The sequence below is a fragment of the Asterias amurensis genome, chromosome 12, assembly GCF_032118995.1.
Source record: "Asterias amurensis chromosome 12, ASM3211899v1".
In the NCBI taxonomy this organism is placed as follows: domain Eukaryota; kingdom Metazoa; phylum Echinodermata; class Asteroidea; order Forcipulatida; family Asteriidae; genus Asterias; species Asterias amurensis.
This window is the reverse complement of record NC_092659.1, coordinates 6,753,329-6,780,105: the sequence shown is the minus strand read 5'-3', so window position 1 is coordinate 6,780,105 and position 26,777 is coordinate 6,753,329. Positions and strand designations below refer to the sequence as shown.

General features: G+C 41.0%; 1 protein-coding gene across 3 annotated transcripts in view; it reads left to right on the top strand.

Moving 5' to 3' along the window:
* LOC139945177 (uncharacterized) overlaps window positions 1-26,777 on the top strand; it is a 162,591-nt gene that overhangs the window by 117,536 nt on the left and 18,278 nt on the right. For 2 of the 3 annotated variants that reach the window (XM_071942465.1, XM_071942464.1), the window contains exons 4-18: window positions 200-319; window positions 2,829-3,206; window positions 4,650-4,766; window positions 5,426-5,545; window positions 6,693-7,055; window positions 7,907-8,023; window positions 9,340-9,459; window positions 10,745-10,883; window positions 12,198-12,433; window positions 13,075-13,185; window positions 14,561-14,917; window positions 16,107-16,217; window positions 16,988-17,095; window positions 18,470-18,841; window positions 26,489-26,599. In XM_071942465.1, the coding sequence (XP_071798566.1) occupies window positions 200-319; window positions 2,829-3,206; window positions 4,650-4,766; window positions 5,426-5,545; window positions 6,693-7,055; window positions 7,907-8,023; window positions 9,340-9,459; window positions 10,745-10,883; window positions 12,198-12,433; window positions 13,075-13,185; window positions 14,561-14,917; window positions 16,107-16,217; window positions 16,988-17,095; window positions 18,470-18,841; window positions 26,489-26,599 (2,880 nt within the window). The remainder of the gene's footprint in view (window positions 1-199; window positions 320-2,828; window positions 3,207-4,649; window positions 4,767-5,425; window positions 5,546-6,692; window positions 7,056-7,906; window positions 8,024-9,339; window positions 9,460-10,744; window positions 10,884-12,197; window positions 12,434-13,074; window positions 13,186-14,560; window positions 14,918-16,106; window positions 16,218-16,987; window positions 17,096-18,469; window positions 18,842-26,488; window positions 26,600-26,777) is intronic. The other variant, XM_071942466.1, reaches the window with a different exon arrangement.

The window sequence follows — 26,777 nt, the reverse complement described above, 5'->3', positions numbered from 1 at the left end:
GGTACCGGCTGCGACCATTTTGTATTGAGAACCAGATTTTTGTTTGCCTTAAAGGTCCTGTCACACCATGGCGTCTCGACTGAACGTATTGCTGACGTTTACACAAATTAGTTCAAATGTGGCTATTATTATTGGGCCAATACGAGTAAATTACGACTTTATTATTCCCATATTTCACATTATTTTATCTTTGAAACAGATTGTGGAGACGAACTTATTTGCCAGCAGGAAGACAGCTTGAAAGTTTGCCTTAACCCAAGCGCAGTCTGTGATGGTCAAGTTCATTGCAACATGGATTACTCTGACGAAAGGAATTGCGGTAAAAAATTGTTTTCTTAGTTTGTATATTTGTTCGGCAATGTTTAGCCCACAAATTTTGTGTGAGCTCAACCAACGCGGGGATTTAACTCAACTAGCTAATTTTGTTTCCTTTTTAGATTTTTTTTCACCCAAAACATCTGGTCTTTGCCGCTACTATGTCAGCCAGCCTCAAGATATTACCCAAAATAATGTCATGATCGACGCTAGTTGAAAACGGTGCCTTAAAGCCACATATTGGACCCTTTCGGTAAACAGTAATGTCCAAGGCCCACATTTCGTGTATCACAACTTCGAGATACAATAAAAAAAAACCTGTGAAAATTTAAGCTCAATCGGTCATCGGAGTCGAGAGAAAATAACGGGAAAACCCACCCTTGTATCCGCACGTTTCGCCGCGTCATGACATGTGTTTAAACTAAATCCGTAATTCTCGATATCGATAATTGATATTGTTTTACTGTTTTCTAAAAAGTATAGCATTTCATGGAATAATATTTATAGAGAAGTCTTTCACCACTATACCTTCTGTAAACCCTGTAAGTTATTTGTAAATCTTTGAACTTTTTTTTTCTGTACAGAAAGGGTCCCATGGCCAGTCTTGTTGACTCGAGTCGCTGACTTGGACTCGAGTCACCAATTGTGTTGCCTTGCGACTTGACTTGACTTGGACAAAAATGACTTGTGACTTCACTTGACTTGAGCATTAATGACTTGTGACTTGACTTGACTTGCGCAAAAATGACTTGAGAGTTGAGAAGTGACTTGAATATTGAATAAATTTGATTTTTTGACAATAAATTATCAGTCGTAATCAATTCTTAAAATAATAAAGTCTTCGGCGACAATGACGCTGCTATCTCGATGTTTACCACATCGCGCGCCTATGGACGTATGTACATGCATACAATATCTGTGTACAGCTGTACATGCACTAGTTTGCGCATAGAAAAAAATATTCTTCCATACAATCCGTTTAGGAAAGCTATGTAGGTGTGTATCGTTACGCTTGTGCAATAGTAGCTACAGACGGCTGTAAAAGAGGCTGTACAAGCTTGCGTAATGTATTAAGAATTTGCACATATTTACACAAATTATCTCAAATTATAATGAAAAATAAATACAATTGACCTAAATAGGCCAATATGTAGCACATTATATTTAGTAAGGTCAATTGTCCTTTTTAAAGCGTTTTCGTCCTGATATATTTTACTGTAAAAACATTGTACACTTCATTATTTAAATTCTCCCTACATCACCATGCTCCCAGCATGCACTGTGCCATGGAGTTGGGAATCTATTCGATCGTGTGTACACACGGCGGACGTCGGGCATTCAGCTCAGCCGTACGATGCGTGGAAAGTTCGTTTCACAGCGGTACTCCGCAGCTAAAAGAATGTCGTCTTCTACACCAAAAGTTTTTACGTTTGGGTTCAGAAATTACGAATGCTCCCTCAAAAAAGGGTCGCTGTTTGTAAGACATGTGAAATAGAAGTGGTTGACGGACCTGCAACCACTTCCAACTTCGTTCGTCACCTGAAAACACATCCGAAAAAGTCATTTTTGTTTTTTCTCACGAAACAAATGCAGTACATGTGCAACCGTTGTAATTGTCCTACGAAGTTAATGAAGAAATAGTATTTATTTAGTATAAACAGACGACTTTCATTCATAACACTCTGGATATGCTAATGACTTAAATAAATGTTTGTTTTTTTTCTTTTTCGCATGAATTGTTTCTTATTCGTTTTTGGTTGTGTTATTTTTTTAAATTCTTTCAGCTATACTGATTTCTCAGGACTCATTGGCAGCGGGCAGTGGTCAGAGCTCTTTGTCCTCCTTCGTGAAGTCTAATTCGGGACATTATGTGGCTTGTGACCTGACTTGACTTGCAAAAGTTTGACTTGTGACTTGACTTGACTAGAGAAAAAAATGACTTGGTTACAACACTGCTAATGGGTTTAAGGTTGGCTTACATAGTAGTATCGGCAATGACCCAACGGAAGGTGACGAACTTGAAAATCCCAAAACGTCAGCGGCAAAGTGACGGCAAAAAGGGGGAAACCCGATGGAGCTTGGCAACAAGGCCCGAGATTAGACGGCTGGAAGCGGATTTAGCTGGCGGCAAGGAACGGCGGTTGACGGTTGGTTGCGGCAACGATTACGTGACCCAGCGTCCGACACCAAAACCTGTGTGTGTGCGGGTCGTATAATTAGTCAAGTTTGGCGTTCCCACTCTTAACAATGTTCTGGTCATCCACTCAGGCAACGACTACCAACGAAATTGTGACGACTTCAAAACGTCTCGAGGCGGAATCGCACGGCATGAAAAGGTCAAGCGAGTGATCATGGCGGCCGTCTACATCACAGTTTTTAAAGATATCAACAGCTTTCCTTCGTTCATAACCCAGTTTTTTGTTTGCTAATATACATTTTGAGTAATTGCTAAACGTGCCCATACAGTGGCTTTAATGAATCACCACCATTCTGCTGATTTCATTCTTCAACAGATTATTGCGGACAGCCGAACTTTGACCTCGAGATCAACCAAGAGGTCAGCATTCAGAGCCCAGACGTTACATCGTACCTTTGCGTTTGGCAGTTCAAAGCACCTCCCTCTAGCCGGATGCTACTACGATCTTACAATAACGTAATAAATGGGTCTATGCTCGTGGTCTCTTTATCAAAGGTTACCTTCTACGAGGCAGTAATGGGAGGTCCCCGTCCCTATTACGTCATCTTTCAACCATTTGGCGTCGGCTCAAGTGTTCACAGGAAAAGAGTAGTGAAAAATGATGCTATATGGGTGATCTTTGGCAACGCTATCTTTGGGAACCAGCTGGAACAGCCTGTGTTTAATCTACGTGTCACGGCATTAAACGAGAGTGGTAAGAACAGTTTTGTATCGAACCAAACCCTTAGGTTTTATTACAGGTCCACCAAACATCTCGTTTTTCTCTCCCCATTTCAGTAACATTTGCTTGCCCCCCAATTCCCCCTATAGATATGGTCATCAACCACACAGTCCTTTGCACCATTTTTGCAAATGTTTATACCCCCCCCCCCAAAAAAAACAAATGGGTTGTTAAAATTTACACCACGACCGACATATACAGACACCGTCAAAAGAGTAAACATTTACAACATTATGGGATAAAAAAAAACACTAATTACGCAAACAAGAAATTACTTTGGTATTTGTTTTATATCTCTCGGGTATGAGGCAGCAACTGCTGCTCTTGCTGCTGGCTGTTACGACATTTTATTACCCATTTTGACTGTTAAATGCTGATTCAATGGAATTGAATGACAAATAGTTAGGACTCGTCTCATCTCGACTCGTCTTAACTTAGTATTAATCTTAAGGTCTGCATGCCACAGTGCAGGGTTGTTACTCGCCCATGTCCTAAGATTAGTCTTAAGTTAGGAAATATTTTGTGAAATCGACGGCGGGGTTTTAATGTGAATGGATTCTTTTTTTAAAGGCAGTGGACACTATTGGTACTTACTCAAAACAATTATTAGCATAAAACCTTACTTGGTAATGAGTATTGGGGAGCTGTTGATTGTATAAAACATTGCGAGAAACGGTTCCCTCTGAAGTAACGTAGTTTTCGAGAAGGAAGTAATTCTCCACGAATTTGATTTCGAAACCTCAGATTTAGAATTTGAGGTCTCGAAATCAAGCACCTGAAAGCACACAACTTCGTGTGACAAGGGTGTTTTTTCTTTCATTATTATCGCGCAACTTCGACGACCAATTGAGCTCAAATTTTCACAGATTTGTTATTTTATGCATATGTTGAGATACACCAAGTGAGAAGACTGGTCTTTGACAATAACTATTATAACACACCTCTTGCTTGTTCTGTGATCTGGTTGGCTGAAACACGGTCACGTGGGATGAACTAATATAGTCTAGTGATCGCGCGCGCGTGTTTTCCGGGAACTAGTTCCCGAGCGGGCACTAGTTTTTGAAAATAGTGCCCGGTTACAGCGCCCTCTCTAGACTTGAACCGTGAAGAGCAACTACAAAACTTCCTTTCTTTTCCAGATTTTTGTTCTTATTTCACATGTAAGACCGAGCTGTGTTATAAAACACATATTGACTGGCATAATTCGGTAACTAGTGTAGGTCTATTCCCCCTCGGGCCTGTGAGTGACCAGAAGAAGAGGTCACTCAAAGTCCCTCGGGGGAATAGACGTTCCAGTCAATATGTGTATAATAATGTCCAGTATCTTTAAGTTGGCCAGGAAAATATATAAGGCAGATGACTGTAATAATTCCGATGGGAAAAAACATCATTATATTATTTTATTTCTTGTGACAGTCACGTGCAGCGAAGATGAGTTTCAATGCGACACTGGCATTCAGTGTATATCGAACAATACGAGATGTGATGGTCTGCCCAACTGCGATGACTATTCTGATGAGATAGGGTGCAGTGGTAAGGGCAGTCAAAGTAAAACCTACGGCCTAGCTAGCCATTTGACAGGGATTTTTTTAACGTAAAATTACGTTTGGGTTCGGTTTAAAAGGCGTTTTATGAGTGTTTTAGGGCTTAATTTTTTTTGTCATGTAATGTTTTTTAAAACGTGAATAGTATGATGTTTCAAATGGGTTAAAATGATTTGCTAGAGGTAGGAAAGGTTATTTTCATAGTTGTTCAGGACCAGCGCAGCTGAGCACAGCGTATCAGTAAGCTTGGTCGACTTTTTGCAAGCCCAGCAAACAGTCGTTGGAAGAAATCTTTACAAAACACGGTTTACAAAAATATTCATGGTTTGTTATTAACCATAATTTAAGCGTCTGAAAGTTGTGTGTTTATGAACACACGCACGGGGTTGCTTCATGTTTTTTCCGAGCTTTGCCACAAAAGCTCGAAAAATCCATTTCACTTATGGTTGTGTTTACGTTAAATTACTTATGTCATAAAGTTAAGGGTCCTTATTAACTGACGTTAAACTGCCTTGGGTAGTCGGCATTTTACTTTTAACACCTCTCCAACATTATTCATTCGAAGACAAGTTCTTTTCTATAGCCCAAAGCGCCAATCCGAGGGCACTGTGTACCCATTAACCACATTGTCCTTAATCCAAACCATAGATATGTGCCAACCCAAGGAGTTTGCGTGTAACCAAGGTTCTTATGAGCAGTGTTTCTCTTCAACCATCATTTGTGACAACTACAATCAATGTGACGATCTGCGGGATGAAATTGGCTGTGGTGAGTGGTGTTTTAACAGTTTTATCCATCTGATGTTTTAAATACTACCCGGATGTAAAAGGGCCAAATGGTAAATTACCAACCCTCTCTTATCAGATACAGACAGGGGAACAATCTAGTGGGTCACTAGCCGTTATACCTTGTGTGCTGCAAAGTGCCGATTGATCCCCATTGTGTTATCGACATCTGAGAAATTATTAAGAGAAGGGTTGTTTTCGTGTGTATTATTTTAATCGGCATTAAATCAAGCGTACATAAAAAACAAAAACAAAACAACATAACAATTACACTGGTTTGTAGCCAACGATAGCCCCAAAAAGGTGAAAACAGCTTATTTCCACTGTGGTCCTTAAACAACTTGGGGCAAACATCAAATACAAAAACACAAAAATGTGCAACTGAATTGAAACCGAATCATCCTGAAAACGGTGCATGTCCTAGGTGAGTTTAAGGGTCATAAGTAGTAACACGTAAGTCACCCGCACCTAAGCACACATGTGCACCGTGTGCAACATTCTACCTAGCTCGAAGGGCGTTTATACGCAGGTTCTGGCAAGAGACCGCCGCTGGCCTATCCATTTATCTCCATTATACTCTATAATGGACATTGTTCATTTTCTGTGCGTTGCCCAACCTCTTGCATCAAGACGATAGTGCTCGATATTGGAAAGTGTACAACGCTCAGTTGTAACTCGCCAGAGCGCGCCCCCTTTGACTGGTTTGTGGGCAAGACCAGTCTCCGGCGTAGGCTGGCAAGCTATATCTTCCATTAATTTATGGAATCGCTGCTGACCTTTCATTTGTAATTTATGTCACAGTGATGACAACCCCATTCCTGCATCACAGCAGATTCTCGGAATGAGTGGGTCCAATTTCATGGTTCTGCTTACCGAAATATTCTGGGCTGGTGACCACCTGCTCTGCGCTTACTGTGCAAGCATCGAATTTTGTGCGCTAGCTTTGTAATCAAATGCCTAAAATGTGAAGTACGCACATGTACATGCAAACATTTCGTGAACCCGTGCAATACGCTTGACGTAAGCGCGGAATTCCTTGATTCCGTAAGCGCCGGATTTGCTTTCGGAAAACAGAATCATAAAAAACGGCCAGGGAGCCCACATTTGACAGTTTTTATTTATGTTTCTAGCCCCATCATGTGGGAGTCACGCCCTTTATCTACAACAAGATCAAACCCATCAGCTGGTTGTATCTCCAAATGATCCAGCTTCATATCCTAATATCATCAAATGCATCTGGTTGATCACTGCACCTCCGGGAACTGCAGTTTTCATCCAAACCGTCAAAATCAACATCAACGTAGCTACTCTAACGGTTGGAAACGGTCGACTGGTTGACCAGACTCGTATTATTTGGGAAAGGAGGGGAGGGACAGCACCTCTTACTGCTTCATCAGAAGGGAACGAAGTCTGGGCGACCTTGGATGATTATAAAAATAATATTGTCGAGAATGCATACTTCATTCTAGAGTTATCTATACTGGATCAGTTAGGTAAGATGGTCTCAAATGATTAGTTTTCAGTTTCTAGAAGACTTGCGCGTCTGATGAACATGAGTGCCTGTTAACTGTATACCAAATACATCAAATGTAACTGTTAAAACTACGACTCTTTGGATGATCCTGGTCGCATTTTATGTTCAAGAGGCGAAGCCGAATAAAAATTAATATAGACCGGTCTGGAGATCACACAATAAAAAAAGTCAATATTTGTCTGGCATACTCCATATTTTTGGCCTAAGCGGTACAAGAAGCTGCGGTATTATTATTATTATTGTTTTTTTATCGGTATAGTACATCGGTTGCTATGGTATGGTTTATTGTTAATAGCTGCGTGCGTATGAGGCGTGTCACGTTTGCATGGTTTCTAGTAAAAAATTAAGACATCATGTGACACACCCTAAATAAGTCAAAAGCCAGAAAACTTTTTAAGAGGCGTTAAAAAAAAGTGTGTTTCCTTCACACGTTCGAACTGTGTACATTGTTCTCAGTGGAGACAAGCGGGACCTGTAGGGGGACGAAACACTCAAGATGTTTAACACGTTAAAATCAAATAGTCACTTGAGTAATAAATTGTTTCTCCAAAGTGCTATGTCGTGGGGTCAATTTCCTTGGTATGCGATATACTATCCAGATAAGTAATGCTCAACCATAGAGGTAGGTCTTGCTTTGAGAGGTACAACATTATTTGTAATGTCTTTTCGGATGCAAGCTTTTATATTTAAAAGTGCTTCTAGCTAATTGAGAATTTACTTTGTGTTTAACGTATCAAACAAAACCCAGGAACTTGTTACATGATTTAAACCAAAGAATTGAGAGACTTTTCGTAAACGTTTTTTTATCAGTGAACTGTTCCGGGGATTATGAAGTCGCCTGTAAGAGCAGGTACCAGTGTGTCAACAAATCTAATTTATGCGATGGTATTTTTCATTGCTGGGATCGTTCTGATGAGCTTTCATGTGGTATGTAGCCCTACGATGTATATAATTGTGACAAAACAAGCAGGGTAATACGTGAGCAGAGCTGTGTTTAGGAGAGTTGCATCGCAGAGGGAATTGTATTTGCTTTTTGGAAGGGGGTCACGTGGTTGCCGGATGCCATTTTCGGTCATAATGCAGCACAGCCTAATTGGCAGACTAGTCTTGAACCCTGTTTTGGCCTATGCGTTTTCTTAACAAAATGGCTTAAACAAGGTTATTGCAAATCTCAATTAAAACATGAGCTTTTTGAAGAGCATGATGGGAGAATGTTTTAAACACCCAACAGAAGCCCGGTTAAGAGTTTACACCTAAAGAAGGACATGTTTTTTGTTTTTTCTTTTTCTTTTGTTAAGTGGAGATGCTTGCCCTTGCGCATTGTAAATACATTTAAAGTTATCGTAGGTGAATGTTTACTGATAGAGAATAGAAAAAAAAACTGTGGATATGGGGAAAAGTCTAAAAACTCCCGTGTCAGAACTGTACTGTAACCGGGTCCAATTGTGCTTGACCCATTTTTGAGTCAGTTTTACCCAGAATGTATGTAAAGTTTACCCAGACTATATAGGGTCAAAACAATGCATAATTCGATTTAGCAATCTCTATTTGTAACCATTTTCAGGGCCAGCCTGACCAGGGTCAACTTTCTTTAATAAGCTGCTTAGCAGAAAATGATAATGTTTGACACAGGTTCTGCTTAGTGCAATAAGCAGGAAACCAGCCACATACCCATGTGAAGTGGTGTTTTGGTTGGTAACCTTATTCTGGTAACCAACATTTCTATATACATAGGTACTTTTCGTGCCTTAAGCATTTATTTGAAATTTAGGGACCCTAAAAACCGGGTTCGGACCGGGAGTTGTTAGCTGGTAGTATCCGAGATGCTCATTAAAAGGACACTGGACACATTTGGTAATTGTCAAAGACCAGTCTTTTCACAGGGTGTATCTCAACAGATGCATAAAAAACAAACCTGTGGAAATTTGGGCTCAATTGGTTGTCAAAGTTGCGAGACAAAGATAAACACCCTTGTCACACGATGTGTGCTTTCAGATGCTTGATTTCGAGACCTCAAAATCTAATTCTGAGGTCTCGAAATCAAACTCCTGGAAAATAACATTTTTCTCTCGAAAACTACGTTACTTTAGAGAAAGCCATTTCTCACAATATTTTATACTATCAACAGCTCTTCATTACTTGTTATCAATTAAGGTTTAATTCTTATATTTTGTTCGAGTAATTACCAATAGTGTCCACTGCCTTTAAGTAAAATCCTGTACATCCTATGCTGTGTATAATAGGTCAGTGTGACTTCGGCCTGCCGTGTGAGGACAACGACGGACATCAGTTTTGTCTTCCGGAGATGTTTATCTGTAATGGAAGTTTTGACTGCAAAGATTTTATGGACGAGATACCATGCTGTAAGTAATAATAATAATAATTTGGGGGGCTATTCATCCTTACTTGCAGATAGAGCTGAATTGCGAAGGACACGTTTACAACGTGATCGAGAAGCAGGCATGCAAGGACACCTTCAGCATCCAGCCAAAGTTCAAAAGTGTTTGATTTTTCCCGAGGGAGGAAAACCGGATAGTCTGGAAAACCCTCGTGGCATAGCAGGGAACCAACGCACAACTCAACTCACATGGCCCCGGCCGGGAATCGAACTGGGACCACCTTGGTGAGAGGCGAGTGCTTTACGCAAAAGCCAACCATGCCACCAAGTCAAGTATTACTAGAACGAAAATCATAAATCTGAACAAAATAAACCCGGAATATCAAGACTGGTTCAACAGATTCAATATAATTTTCTTTGCGATTTTGGGGGCATGTCACGAGGCAATTTCTAGGCAGCCAGCTCCTCAGTCTTCATGTTGTAAAGGGCATTCACATAATGTTGACACATTATTCTTGGGAATTGTTAGACTGGGCCTCTGTCTTTATCCACAAGAATTAAGACATGTACCTGCTACTCATTAGATACATTAATATCATTGGATAAACGCAGAGACTAAAAGCTACCGTATCTGGGTTTGTTTTTATTGGTCTGCTGTGTTAACCTCGAAAAACCAATCAAAACACAGATATGGAAAGCTTACTTTCTGTCGTCTGCATTTGTCCACGTGTGTGGTATTATGTATCATATACAGTACATACATGTGGATGAACCTGCGTTTGTCCCTATGTGAAATGAATGTAGGTCAAAGGTGAATATACACGCCGGTTTGGAGGCCGGTATTTGGCGTTTTTCATGAGCCTCGAAGTGTGACGTCAGATGTTCAGGCTATAGGGGAGCGTAATACATAGTTTGAAAAATTACTTGTGCTACCAAAATGGTCCCGTAGCAAGTTCTGCACTTGGTTGCCTCAAAGTTTCCTTGTTCCCTTGTAGAGTCACGTCACACGAGGCAATTTACAAGTAACCAGTTACAGGTAATTTCCATCAAGGGGGAGCATTCACACATGATTGTCAACATTACTTTTTTGGTCCAATGGAGATCATAATACATTTTTGAAAAAATATTATTGTGCTACCAAAGTGATCCTGTAGCATGCATCGCAGTTGTTTGCCTCCAAGCTTCGTGTAAAATAATTTGTATGCTTTTAACTCGATCACGTCATTTGTTTGTTTTCCGTAAATTGTTTGTATAGTATCATGCCTCACAGTCTGTTAATCCCTTGCTTCATGATTGCTTTCTTTCTGCAGCAAGTTTATTTTGTGGAAGTGAGAGATATATCAATCTTGAAGACTATCCAGATAACACGTATAACATTTCATCCCTTGAAACGGGATTTCCACCACAAACAGCCTGTCTCTGGATCTTCACCGCAAAGCCCGGATACAGGTGAGCTTTTTTTCTAAAGAGAAATATTTGTTATTATATCAATGTGTGTTAAAGAGGTTATCAACTCGTGGTTAAAACCCAACGAGGCCTGGTTCGTGATAAATTTATCGAGACGAAGTCGAGGTAAATTATCAAGAACCAGGCCTCGGCGGGTTTAAACCACTACTTGAAAACCGATTCAACACACTTTGATTCCCATTCATAAATACATTTTCGGTCAAAAAAATTGACACTTTTTGGTCAAAAAGTAAAATAAATGCAAACATTGTAACTGTTCAATGATTTATTTCAACACAACACCCCTCCCGCTCGGGTAAACAACTCCTTGTAAGGGAATGCTGTGCGCGTCGCGCGTATCGCGTGATGTGGCACAACTGTTCCAGCCGTTGCTCTCGACCAATAGGAATGAAGAAACTGTCCTATAAAAACAGGTGCAAGCTTGCGTGTCACGCCCATGTTTCAACAGTTTTTATTGGTCTTAAACAACGTGACGCGCTCTCCACCAGTAGGAATAGCGAAACTGTTTGAGATATTATGAAAATAATTTAGCAAAACCCATTTTTTCCAGCGGTTACAAAGCGCTACAACAAAATATATAAAGACCACAAAGAAATGCAATAAACAAACATGCAATTTTATAGATGCTTTTAATTCTTACTGGGAAGTGGAACCAGGTATTGAGTTCCAGAGTGCAGAAGCAGTAGTATATAGGACCCCTATATGAGAGTGAGTGGTCCTTTGACAGGTCGCTCAGCTTCACTTGGTCCATTTCAAAAAATAATGTAAACATAAGTTCGGACAGGCCCAACTTGGATGCACTGTCGGATCAGGGAAAATGGTACAGAGAGGACAGTACTGATACTAGTTTTTGTTGACAAAACTAAAGGGAGCGTACAACAATGAAATAACAAAGGAAGCATTCAGTTTAAGCCATTTTAAGTGTTTAAACACCTGGAGACCGGTCAGAATAATCTCAAGCACTCTTACAATGAATTTTTTGAAAATTCCATTTCCACATAATCCCTTTCAATTGTTCTGAAACATCAAATGAGTGGCTTGGGGAAAAAATGAAACAAATTGCAACCAGTCTGGAAGAAATCTGTCGAGGACATGATCGAATACACCCAGCGTTGACGGTAACATAATTTATTTTTTACACTTTTACACCATGGTACTTTTTTCAACAGTATCTTAATTTCAACAATATGCTGGTTTCTTTTCGTGCAATGACTATATAAGTATCCATTACTGTTATTGGATAAAGGATGGTGGTAACATGATGGAGTCCGTTGCTTTCTTTCTTATATAAAAAAGGGTGTTGCTAGACGTGAAACACCAGAACATAACCAATGATGGCACCGTTACGACTGTAGGGAGTGGCGTAGATCCAACTAACATATCGTCTCAGCTGGTGTCCCTTGGTGGATATTCACCGCAAATGTTGATCGCCTCTTTGGAAAACTCAATGTGGATGACTTTTCGAGTTGAACACATTCGAGACGGGAAAAGGGGACCGTTGTGGTATCGCGTTCAGGAGTTCAACGATACCGGTAAGTGTTATTTAACTGTGACACTTATATTCACACTTTTAAGTGACCTACTCCTTGAATGTGATGTCACCAGTCCCCTTTCTAAAGGAATGAATAGCGAATAGTTGTGCGCACCTTGCTTGGAATAAAAAAATCTTCAATCCATCCACGTTCAGCGGGTACCATCGTTGTTTGCTGCACTTGCTAACGGACACCAGCCCTCAGAAATATCAGGAACGATTTAATCGTCTGTCGGACTTGTATGTAGGTGATGTAGCTAAACCATATTTCGTCAAAATGGAGTCCTTTTCACTATCGAAAGTTACAGTGTTTCTCACGAAGTAAGTTTCCATAGTCGTTCATCTTCCAGTTACAACTGTGCACTTAGTCTGTGGAATTTTGTTGCCAGACGAGGTAAGGGACACTGTACGCCTTTTTGAAGTATTGCGGATGTGATGGGAGTGTACTGTTTGGTTTGAGTGCATACACACGATTTTACTAAAACCTTATAGTGTTGTAGCATTGTGTCCACCGTATCTCAAAAAGGCTTATTGATCTGTCGTCATTTAACGATACCTTTGACACTTACACCTTTATATAAATGGTGAACACTTTAAATGGGGCCAGCATGACGTTTCTTAACATTAACTTTTTAATTTTAGTCCCATGTGAGGAAGGAAAGTTTAGGTGTGACTCTCGTGTGTGCATACCCGGTCACCTTCAGTGTGATGGCATCACTAACTGTGAAGACCTCAGCGATGAGATTGGTTGTGGTAAGGTGTCCCTCACAACCCGTACCCCTTCGTCGACACAATTTTAGGCTATTTACGCCCTCTCTTGACTTCAATCCCATGTAGTGATTGTTTAAACCTGAACATTACACTTTATACTATACCTCATATATATTCATGATCGAGAGTCGAGTTCTTTTTGATCCATTCATCATCACGTGCCAGGTGCTGCTTTTGATATTTACCAAGCGCGCACGTTAGTAATCACACACATGGTTAATGCGCATGACAAGTAGAATAGGGCCCGGGCAGCCCGTGAGCTATTCTACTTGTCATGCGCATTAACCCTGTGCGACCGGTCAGCATGGACGCTATTCTACACGCGCTTAAAGGCAGTGGACACTATTGGTAATTACTCAAAATAATTATCAGCATAAAACCTCAATTTGTAACGAGTATTGGGGAGAGGTTGATTGTATAAAACCATAGAGTTATAAATACCTCTATGTATAAAACATTGTGAGAAACGAGTACCTCTGAAGTCGCGTAGTTTTCGAGAAAGAAGTAATTTTCCACGCATTTGATTTCGAGACCTCAAGTTTAGAATTTGAGGTCATGGAATCAAGCATCTGAAAGCACACAACATCGTGTGACAAGGGTGTTTTCTTTTCATTAGTATCTCGCAACTTCGATGACCGATTGAGCTCAAATTTTCACAGGTTTGTTATTTCATGCATATGTTGATATTTACAGCAAGTAAGAAGACTGGTCTTTGACCATTACCAATAGTGTCCCATGTCTTTAACGGTCTTGGTAACTGTTTTGTACACACGCACGATCATCGCTCTAGCGACATCCAAAACATGAACAGACTTTTCATGTGCATTTCATTTCATAGTCGTCTTTGTCTCTGGCTCCAAGTTATGTTCCGGTAACTGAATATGTATGAAGTATAGTAAAACAAATATAACCTGGTTTATTTTGGTTTTCGCGTCGGGAACTGGTTTGCCAACTTCCAATAGCTTGGGGGCTAATATCGACTTGTCACCCTCAAACCATGTTGTATTTGTATAAAAATTAAGGCTTGTGAATTACGCCAATTACCTGCATTGAGCGAGCGTAAACGGATCCTTAAAATGCACACTTGACCTCACATGGAGGTCCATTTCACATAGAAGTTGCAGTCAAAACTGTCATAAATGTTGACATACAAAACATGTAACATGCATGATGTACATGTACATGAACAATTATGATTGTTTTTATGCACACTTGCTTCTTCATCGTTAATCCAACTGGCTCAACGGTTTAACCTGTTACCCAACTAACCAAGTGATCTTCTGTGTGACTTAGTTGGTATTAGATTGCATGAATAATGAGTTGTTGATATTAATTCTGAAATGTAATATGCCAACAGATATCTGCAACGGCCAATCAACAATCAACATTACCGACGACCAAGTTCATACTCTGCGAGCAAACATCGAAGAAGATTCGATCCAGTTTCCCTATGGCAAAACTTGTGTGTGGCAAATTGTGGCATCTGTTGGACACCGTATAAAACTCACCATTGTTGAATTCGACTCCAAATATCCCTCAGAAAAACCACACTTCACTTTCTGTGACGGGACTCGGTTTACAACTGGGCAAGCTTTTCATGCATTTTCACCGATAGCTGTTACATCAAAAACAAACAATGTGCTGGTGTTATTATTGCCCACTGTCAGCTACAGCACTCGGTTTACTCTAGAACTGGAGCAGTTTCAACCATTGGGTGAGTGGTTTATGCAGACCAAAAAAGCCATGTTAATGTAAACACATAGGTTGCGATGATCGCGCTAGTGTTATTTTGAAATGTACAAATACTTCTAAACGGGGCTGCTCCGGGCCAGATCACTATGCCGTTTTAGAAATATCATTTTGAAGCCAATTCTTTGTGCAGCCTTTTCTTTACACCTCAATAGACCGTTATGACGTGACACTGAGGTGACCTCCTAAAAGGTTCAAGGTGAACCCTTTTAAAGGCAGTGGACACTATTGGTAATTACTCAAAATAAATATTAACATAAACACCTTACTAGGTAACGAGTAATGGGGAGAGATTGATAGTATAAAACATTGTGAGAAACGGCTCCCTCTGAAGTAACGCAGTTTTGGAGAACAACAGTTATTTTCCACGAATTTGATTTCGAGATATCAGAATTAGATTTTGAGGTTTCGAAATCAAGCATCTGAAAGCACACAACTTGGCATGACAAGTTTTTTTTCTTTCATTATTATCTCGCAACCTCGTCGACCAAATTGAGCTAAAAAAATTACAAGTTTGTTATTGTATGTGTTATGTTGATATACACCAAGTGAGAAGACGACAATTACCAACAGTGTACAGTGTCTTTAAGAGTTTGAACTACTCGCTCGTAATTTATTGACATTTTAGCTCTAACAATGGTGATTTCGTTGTCTAAGTCTGACACATTATTAAAACATCCTTCCTTCCATTGTGCGAAGGGCAAACTCATGCGGGGCTTAAACACGCACGTACAATTGTACTCAAATTCGGAAACAGGAGCTACGTTCTCTGTTGTTTCAAAATCAAATAAAGGCACGTTGTCGACCATATCTCGCCACCACCCTTTCCCCAACCATAAGAGGGGATTTATTTTTATTTAGCCTTCAATGTCCATCGCTTAAATTAAGGGAAGGAAAAATGTCTTGCAACATCTAATTGTCTGTTGGTGGTCGAAATGGGGCATAGTGGTGTACTATATTGTGTCACTATTGTGTGCTTGGAATCGTATGAATTCTTTGAAGAATTTGAAGTGGGAACTTGAACTGTGTTGAAGTATAAAAACATTGAGGCTACCCTCTGCCACAATATACATAGCATGGTATACTAAATGTAAGCAATTTTAAACTTCCCAGCGCCTATTTGAACACTGATTCTTCCTGCTTCTTTTTTCCAGAATGTGGGGAGGGTGATGTTGTCTGTCCATCTGGCCTGGCTTGCATACCTGAACATAAGGTGTGTGACGGTACACCACAGTGCCCGCTACTAGGCGATGAGGTCGGCTGCGGTGAGTTACCTATTGTGTAGGGCAGTGTAAGGCAAAAATTATAGAGCACCTTGGGTGCGTTCACTTCATTTTAAACCAATTCTATAGACATCACAAATTGTGCGATAAGTAAACAACAATTTGATAGTCTTTGCGTTCTTAACCAGGTGACGCTGGTTGTCGAGTTAGAAGACTATGGTTCTCCAGAAGCAGATTTGTGCTTGGATATGTGACTTTTGTAAATTTATTTCACAATGAAATAACTCAAAATTGGCAACAGGACTCTCCGAAATATTGACTGGAAAACTAAACGCACTCAACATGTTAGCAAACAACGTGCAATCATTAAGCTTTGTACTGCTGTGTGTTAAGAATTCGAGTTTAAATTGTACTATAAGAATTCGGAATTATAGTTGTTTATGTAACCTTACGTAAGTCCCATCATGTTATCCGGTGGTCGCGATTCTCGTCTTGATGACCCATTGTCCCCAACCGCAGAACATTGGAATTCCACACGAAATCGATGTTCAAAATGACTGACAATACTCGCGACTCCGACGGCAGATTATAAGTATAGGTTTCCATCAGAGACGTACGGGTGCGAACTTCAACTGCCGGGCTAGCAGCCGTAAGGCGTGGCCCCCATGTCATTTGGCTGACTGTGCTGGGTCCTTGCCGGTGTAAGGTTTTGCTATTGCATTTTTATAGCAAAGCATGCATACAAAAATTGTATGCAAAGATTTGGGACGAAACTGTTCCTTATTTTTTCCACGGTCTTCCCCGGTTTGCAGATGAATGCAGCAGTGACGATTACTTGTGCGAAGGACGATGTATTAGGGAGGAGCAAAGATGCAATGGAGTTGGAGATTGCACAGACTTTTCAGATGAGTATAATTGTTGTAAGTATTGAAAAAGTAGCCGTGAAACGAGATAACCGTAAATATTACATGAATTAAAGTCACCTGGAAGTGGTATTTTGTCAAAATAAAGCCTTTGTCACTAAAATGTGTTTTGATGAGTATAATATGAACCAACAGTTAACTAAGGTTCTACAAATTTAGTTTCCACCCGAAAAGGCGCTGTTCGTGACGTCAATCGAGGCGCTGTAAAAGACGTCGGACCGGACCACTTTGCAAACTGACCCCATTTTAGTTGTAAACCAGCAGCAATACACCTGGTCGACATTGCCGGAAAAAATGCAAGAAATGAACCTTTTTTGGAAAGCTTTTTTTTGTTCGATGTTCGATCGGGGCAAAGTCTGCCTCGATTGACGTCACAAAAGGGGTAGGCGAAGTCACCCCAAACAACTTTATCTATTTTTTAAACATACAAATCCTTACAAACAATTACTCAACAAATTATTTTATTGTTCATTAACATTATACTGTAATGTTTGAAGGCAAACAAATTCTAATTCCAGGTGACTTTAACAATAATAATATTAAGACTTGTAATGCGCTCATATCCACCCTGATCACGATCACGGCACAGTATAACAGTTTTTTTTTATTAAACAGACACGACAGACTGTGACATAAGATAAGTTTTGAGACGAAATTTGAATGTTGCTGCTGCTGCTGCTGCTGCTGCTGCTGCTGCTGCTGATGCTGCTGCTGCTGCTGCTGCTGATGCTGCTGCTGCTGCTGCTGCTGATGCTGCTGCTGCTGCTTCTGCTGCTGCTGCTGCTGCTGCTGCTGCTGCTGCTGCTGCTGCTTGTAAGGCGCAGTAAAACCAACAAAATTAGTCATTGAAAACCTGTGACATTTATAAGATAAGTTTTGAGAAGAGACTTGAATTTTGTGGTACAAAGACAAGATCGCAGATTAAGTGGTAGAGAGTTCCAGATGCGTGGCGCAGCTGAAGAAAAAGACCTGTCACCCCATGAGTGTTGAGACTTGGGTTCAATGAGAAGAAGCATGGAACTTGATCAAAGATTCCTTGATGGAGTGTAAACTTAAAGCAGTTCGGATATATAGTGGGGAGCCTTGCCATTAAGAGCTTTGTGGACAATGAGCACCAACTTGAAGATGATTCGTTGAGAGATAGGGAGCCAGTGTAGTTGTTTCAGAATGGTGATGATAAAACAGGATTTTCTAGACAGTGTCACAATGCAGCAGCAGTATTTTGGAGCCGTTGAAGTCGGGAAATCTGGTTGTTAGGAAGACTGTCGAGTAAAGCGCACCAGTTATCCAACCAATCGCGGATCTGTTGCCTGACTATCAAGTTGTCATTTATTTGGATTGATTAATTATCAGTTCACGTTCTGCCAACAGATATCTGCAACGGTCAATCAACAATCAATATTACCGACGACCAAGTTCATTATCTGCGAGCTAACATCGAAGAAGATGGTTTCAAATTTCCCATTGGCAAAATGTGCGTGTGGCAAGTTTTAGCCTCCCTGGGACACCGTATACAACTCAGCTTTGTTGAACTCGACTTCAAACTTACTCCATGGAATGAAAAACCATTCTTCATTTTCAGTGATGGCACTCGGTATACAACTGAGCAGGAGTTCTACAACAAAAATAAAGAAATTACATACGTCGTTACATCAAAAACAAACAACGTGCTGGTTTTACTTGTGCCCTTATGGAGGCACAGCACTCGGTTTACTGTAGAACTTGAGCAGTTTAAACCATCGGGTGAGTAAATCCGTGTTTAGTTTATGGTTGGGGATAAAAAACACAACGGTTGCATGGATAGGCACAAGCCACAAATCGAACGCGCAAGTGCTATGTTGAAATTTACAACTGTTTCTAAAATTTGCTGAAGCAAGTTTGAATAGATTACTATTGTACAGATATTGACTGCTTCGAGTGCTATGGTTAAAACTACGACTCCCAAGGTGATCCCTGGAGCGTTATATTTTCCCGAGGTGCAGCCGAGGGAAAATGGAACGGTCCGGGGATCACTGAGGGAGTCGAAGTTTTAACAATACCACGAGTAAAAGCAGTCAATATTTAATTTGTTTTATAACACCCCCAACAGACTAGTTATCATCCTCGTACACGAAACGTTCGTACGCGCGTTTCAGATACACAGATGCACAACTGATTGGGTTGATAAAAAACTATGTAATAATGTTTGAGGATGACAACAGAACTTTGAAAAGAGGAACAATAATTCGCCTCAGGTGCCATTTTCCCCCTCGGGTGTACAAAACCCATGGGCCCCAATCACAGCGTGCAACAATAATATTATACACATAATGAATGTTTATGAGTGCAATGGTGCGAAAATGTTCATGAGTTGAAAGATAGAATGTTCTATTCAACGAGGCGGAGCCGAGTTGAATGGAACATTCCAGCTTTCAACGAATGAACATATTTGCACTATTGCATGAATGAAAAACATTCATTATTTGTTTTATAGAACATCCAAGTAGATCTTTGTCATTTTGATTGGAAGATACAACTTTCAAAACAAACAAAGCTTAGGCCTACAAATTTTAATTGTGAAATTACACCCGTTTCTCTTAAATGGGTCGGCCTGTTGGATTCAACAGTCACAAGGTGCGTTCTGTACAGCTATCTTGAGACACGCAGAAGCCGAATGCTAGTAATTTTACTAATAATATGCCTTGCAGTAACACTGCTGCGTTACCAAAGACACGCGCACGCAGTGATGTTTTTACTCAGCTTTTTCGTTCCATCTGAAAAGGACCAAATTGCACGCTGGCAGCTAGCCCTATATAGGACTCTTTCTCTGTACACAGGAACAGAGTCCTAAGTATTGAGGCCCGTTTCTGGGGCGGAAAAATTTCACAGCTTCATAACTTAAATCTTACCTGCAACAAGCCATTAATTTCAACAGATTCACATTCCATGACGGCATACATTTTTCTGCGGTGGGTTTTGGTCCTCATATTTTCCTCACAAATCCGTCATTTTTGTGAAATAATGCAGCTTCCAACGTTAAAAAATTCCCGTTTCGATCGTTTTCTCACAGTGTTGTCTGTTGTCGTGCGTACGCGTATACATTCGCGTGCATGACGCATGATGCAAGCTTAGACGCATGAATTCTTGGTCACCGTATCTTGACTGCACACAGCGTTAACAACACAATTCAAAAATGTGCGCGTCGCGCGTCTTGCGTACAAACGGCAGACTGTGAGAGTACGGACAAAAATGGGTATTCCTTAACGTTGGGAGCTGCATTATTTCATGAAAATGACGGATTTGTGAAGAATATATGACGATCAAAACCCACCGCAGAAAAACACATGCTGCCATGGAATGTGAACCTGTTGAAATTGGTGCTTTCTTGCAGGTAAGATTTGAGTTATGAAGCTGTGAAAATTTTCCGCCCCAGAAATTTACCCTGATGTCCAGGACGTCACTGTAGTACAAAACGAAAGTGTAAGGCCGCCAGGGCTAGCTGGCAGCGTGCAATAGTACTTTTCGGATGGAACGAAAACGCACGGTGAGTGACTCAGCGTGCAATGGTACTTTTATTTGCTATCACGTGACGGACAATCCTCCAATCAAATGGCAAGGATCTGCTTGGATGTTATATAAATGTTTTTTATCCCCCTAGTAGTTCGAGCTTCTGATTGGTGGATTAGCGCGTACTGGAAGATAATTATGTAATATTGGATGGCTTCGAGGGGTATACAAGAATATATCGCACGAGCTATGACAATATTGCACGAGTCGAGAACGAGTGCAATATTGTCGTAGCGAGTGCAATTATTCTTGTATCCCCCGAAAAAAAGCAATCCAATATTTTAATTATTATTTATATCAGGCTGAGGACTTGATCAAAGCAACACTATTTTGGCACACCTGATTTCAGATTTTCAAATTCAATTTTATTATGTTTTTTTTTCTATTTCAATGCTATTGAAAATCTTGAATGCGCCATACTGTGGGCAACTTCACTGTGCGTTTTTATATATAACTCTATGCTGTGTGTTATGCAGTGTAAGTGCGCATTTTAGGCGATGCGGCGTCAATACACGTAAATCTAACTTAACCAACATGGTGAGCGCATAGATATAAAATATAATACCTAGTTTGGCCGCGCGTACATACGCGCCATAAGCCGTACACAAAAATTCCTGGTTCTTCATGGACGCGCCAAAAGTCACGTGCTGGTTTTAACGCGCTGAATATGAACATTGGAAATAGCCCCTAAACACACGGTGGGCTATATTATTTGACAGGTTTGTCGCACAATTTATAGACCCATATCTATGATAAATGACAAAAAGCAAAATTCATAAACTCAGCACATAAGCACAAAAGTGAAAGTATAACACGGGCTACTCATTTATTTTTCACCGGCACGCAAACCGTGCATAATTTGAATTATTTAAGAAAAACAAAGCAATTACGTATTTTATAATCAGTTTGGAGGGTAATTAGGCCTGCACTAAACGCTAGAAATGGGTTCATGTATAGACGAGTGTAAGTAACACTCTTGCAGCAGAGTTTTGAATCCATTGAAGAGAGTCGGGTAACATACCATTAATGTAAAACCACAGAGAGCTCAAGGTGCTCTACAATTTCCGTTGTTTTGGTTTTTGAAGAACCTTTTAAATAATTAAAACTAACGTAAAGCCTGCCGAAATAAATGTGTCTTGAGCAACGTTATGAATGTATAGCGCCTACCTGTATCTAACTGGCGATCCTGATGGCGTAGGGGACAGAAAACCCTTTAGTTCAAAGATTACACAATGAAGGCGCTTGCTCATATACACAAACAGCAACATTTTAAAATTGATTTTAAATCTGACAGGCAGCCAATTCAAATCAAAGCTAATTTTCAATCCGACTCATTACTAAGACGTGTATCCATTTTCCGTTATGTTCTGGTTCATAATTGTCTGATCCTTCGTATCTCGTAGAAGCAATAAGAGGAAAAAAAATCCGAAATAATCTTTTACGTGACAGGTTTTGCCCCATCGCACTGCAATACCAGGCATTCTTCAGCAAAATGACACTGCACAGCCGGTCTTGTGCAGTGGGACGCCATTTTCTACCGTTCAGTAGCATCCTTTTTATCATGAACCCATTCTCGCATCAGTTTTGAGTCTCCATTGGTGGGGAATCTGGAATGATATTTATAACAATTATTTAAAACACATAATGGTGTTTCCCTTTACAAGCATTAACAAAACAACGTGTATCAATGTCGGTATTACTTGAGATGAGTTGTTAAACAACGACAACAATACCACCACTGCTAATAATACTATCGCACCGTATAAATCCTTTCATTACCGTGCATGCAATAAACACTCATTATCATAACAGCACACGATGGAGAGAAAAAAAGAGTAAACCTGATAAATAACCGAAATGATGTTCATTCACATCAATCATGTCAATGGTAATGCTATTGCTAAAAAAACAAAAACAAAACAAAAACATGTAGGCTAGGCCTACTTACCTATGGTATGTCAGCTTACGAAAGACTCCTGGTCCCTTTCTCTTTTCTCTGCTGCTGAGACATAGCTGCAGAGCACTTTGCAACCATCATTTTAGCCTTAAAAGGCCTAATTACATTAAATTGTATGAATATTTCGGCTTGAGGAAAGTCACGAAATTAAACCAAAATAATTTCTTCCTATACTATAACATCATTTTAAACGTCCCGTCTAGTGCACGTGACCGTTTGGTACAAAATGGCCGCGCACATGCCGGAACCCGCGTATGTACGCGCGGCCGATCTAGTTATTTAATTCTATATCTATGGGTGAGCGTTGCAACAGTCGCCGCGTGTGACGCGCGTGCAAGTGTTAAAATGCCCGGATGGAGCAATATTGAAGCAATATTGCTCCATCCGGGAACTTTGACTGACACAATATTGCTGTCATCCAGGTACTTTTTACAAAAGCGTTCAATACGCTGATATATTTTTTGCCTCTTTTAGCCTGATATAAATAATAATGTATAATGGTATATGGCTCGGGGTCGGGTAACAAGAGAAGTTATGTACACCGGTGTACATCAACTTGATCTTTCCCAGCGTTGGTCGATTTCCAGCGCTGTGTACGAAACACCCACGGGTTCGAGGGAACAGTGAGGAATTGTTTCTTGTACGTCTGCTTATAAACAATGAATACTCCTTCGTAATAATGGGTGCGTTCGATTAGCTTCCTCGACCCCTCGGTGCTCACTCGGGTGAGCCCCTGACAAGAGCTAAACGAACGATCACTCACCGCTCTCGTAGTGACGTCATGCACCTGGGGCTAGCCCCAAAGTGACCCACTCCACAAGCAGGGCACTTGGGGCTGACCCGGGTGAGCCCCTGGAATGACGTCAAAGCTATTTGAATGCTATTTGAATGCACCGGGGCGCGATATTTTTTTTTCAGCTCAGTTGCGGCAGAATCAACAGGGGGCGCTGTTTGCGGGGATTTCGTCATAGAAAATTAATGAATAATGCATATTTAGCTTCTTGTCGCACGTGTTCAATCCACCGGGCATTGCCGCGTGTGTGGCTGATAGCATAGTACTGGCTGATACAGACAGAGTTGTTGTGTGTCGCGTGTTTGTAACACAGTGTAATGTAATGTACATTGGTGTATACATGTACATTTCACTCGCACACACACACATCGACTATGGAGGAGTTTCGTCTCCATGGTGGAAATACACTCTGTTAGGTTTTTCTTCCTGCATACGGTCGTGAATTTATGTTATTCAGTGAGCATTTTATAACATGGGTGGTCGCCCTAGTCAGCATGTTCGATCATTAAAGTACGAGCATTGACAAGTACCAATCGGAACACTTTAGTTAGACTATAGCCATGAGAACACTAAATCCAAACGGTTTAATTATTACGGTGAACTGAACAGTTAAAAAATGAAATAAGTGGCAGTTGTGATTCCCATTGCAGAAATAAGTAGCAGTTGTGATTGGTAATTCCCATTGCAGAAAATCAATGAATGTGTATGAATATGATAAGGAAGAAATTATTTTCTTCCTCCATGGATATGAACCCTTGCCAACAAACACAACATACTAACAGTACACACAAACATGTTGGTGTATCCATTATCATCCATCAGCGCCTTGCCCGTGTGTGTGCGATCTCCCTCTATCATATAGCCTTGCTCAAGGCAGTCGAATTATTCACTCCGAAAAAAGACCGCCGCTGTATAAAAACCCACCGGTATACACTGTGCGTAAAATGTGTAACCACATCGCACGACACGATGCCCCCTTACACTATCCGCATGCGTCGGCCGTCAGGCCGATAGCCTTGTATGGTCTGTGTTGAAGCCACTGACCTCATTACTATAACAAGCGAAGAGTTACTGTCAGCTCATTACCATAATGCCCGCGAAAGACGAGACATGTTTACACCACACACCTATGGCAAACCATATGCCCAATAATTCGATAAACACTGTTTATCACCTGGTTATCACCTCGAAAAACTGTGTTTATCGCTTGATAAACATAGTTTTTCGATAAACAGTGTTTATCATTATTTTGATAAACCATGTTTATCTCGAAAAACAGTGTTTATCGGTCAAAAACAGTGTTTATCGGTCAAAAACAGTGTTTATCGGCGATAAACAGTGTTTATCGAATTATTGGGCAGATGGCTTGCCATACACACCACCACCACGGACGCTCAGCGAGCATGATATGGTCCAAAGGTCGTGATGAGGGAAGTGCGTGATTGGACGTCAAAATGAATAATTCATCTGCCTCACATCCTATGGTGTCTGATAGGTCTGACGAAAGATACATATTCATGAGCTGCATACTAGCATAGAGAGCCCCCCCGCCCCCCCCCCCCATTTTTTTCCAATATTGATTTTTTTTTTTCATGAAACACACTAAACCCGGAAGTTACAGACTCGACAAGGCTGTCGGCCTGACGGCCTCCGTATGCGATTAGTGGTACGAGTGCGGATGACTTGTGTGCACAGTGGTCGTACGATGTGACAGTGTGTATGCGGGTGGGTCGTGTGGTGTGATTACACGCACCACGCACAGTGTATACTGTGGGTTAGCCCTGGCAGCCTTACACTTTCGTTTTGTACTACAGTGACATCCTGGACATCAGGGTACATTTCTTGGGCGGAAAATTTTCACAGCTTCATAACTCAAATCTTACCTGCAAGAAAGCACAAATTTCAACAGATTCACATTCCATGGCAGCATATGTTTTTCTGCGGTGGGTTTTGATCGTCATATATTCTTCACAAATCCGTAATTTTCATGAAATAATGCAGCTCCCAACGTTAAGGAATTCCCATTTTTGTTCGTACTCTCACAGTCTGCCGTGTGTATGCAAGACGCACGACGCGCAAATTTTGAATTGTGTTGTTAACCCTGTGCAGTCAAGATACGGTGAGCAAGAATTCATGCGTCTAAGCTTGCATCATGCGTCTTGCACGCGAATGTATACGCGTACGCACGACAACAGACAAAACTGTGAGAAAACGATCGAAACGGGAATTTTTTAACGTTGGAAGCTGCATTATTACACAAAAATGACGGATTTGTGAGGAAAATATGAGGACCAAAACCCACCGCAGAAAAATGTATGCCGCCATGGAATGTGAATCTGTTGAAATTAGTGGCTTGTTGCAGGTAAGATTTAAGTTATGAAGCTGTGAAATTTTTCCGCCCCAGAAACGGGCCTCAATACTTAGGACTCTGTTCCTGTGTACAGAGAAAGAGTCCTATATAGGGCTAACTGTGGGTTTACAACGGCGTCTTTTTCGGAGTGAATAATGCGACTGCCTTGAGCAAGGCTATCTATCATATAGACTTGACTCAAGTCCCAATCCCGTGCCATCCCCAGAAAACTACTGTTTTGTGATGCTCTGAATTCCAAAACCTGTTCCGCATTCTCGGGACCACATTTTGACGGCGAGCGCGCACTGTACCTTGTATGCTACGGGGTTGTTTCATAGTAAGTTGAAGTAATAGCTTAGGGACATCTAACACGAGAATGGGACTTGAATCAAGTCTATCTATCATAGTGTGCTAGCGATATGACGACAACAAGCAACAACACGCAACAGCTAATGCATAATTCATATATTTTTCTATGACGAAATCCCCGCAACAGCGCCCCCTTTTGATTCTGCCGCAACTGAGCTGGAAAAAATTATCGCCACCGGGGCAGACCGGGGTCGACCCAGGGAAGCTAAACGAACGCGCCCATTGTTTGAAGACGTCAACAGAACTGCGAGAAGAGGAACAACTATGTAACAAATGGCACCTTCGGGTGTGCAAGCGCCATCTGACCCCGTCACAGTGTGCAACAATACTGGACTGCACTTATTTGAACACTGTTTCTTCCTGCTTCTTTTTCAGAATGTGGGGAGGGTGATGTTGTCTGTCCATCTGGCCTGGCTTGCATACCTGAACATGAGGTGTGTGACGGTACACCACAGTGCCCGCTACTAGGCGATGAGGTCGGCTGCGGTGAGTTACTTATTGTGTAGGGCAGTGTAAGGTCTAAAAAAAATATACAGCTCCGAAGGTTGGTGTATTGGTGTCGTGCCTAGACTTGACTCAAGTCCCAATCCCGTGCCATCGCCAGAAAACTGTTGTTTTGTGATGCTCTGCATTCCCCAACCTATTTTGACGGCAAGCGCGCATG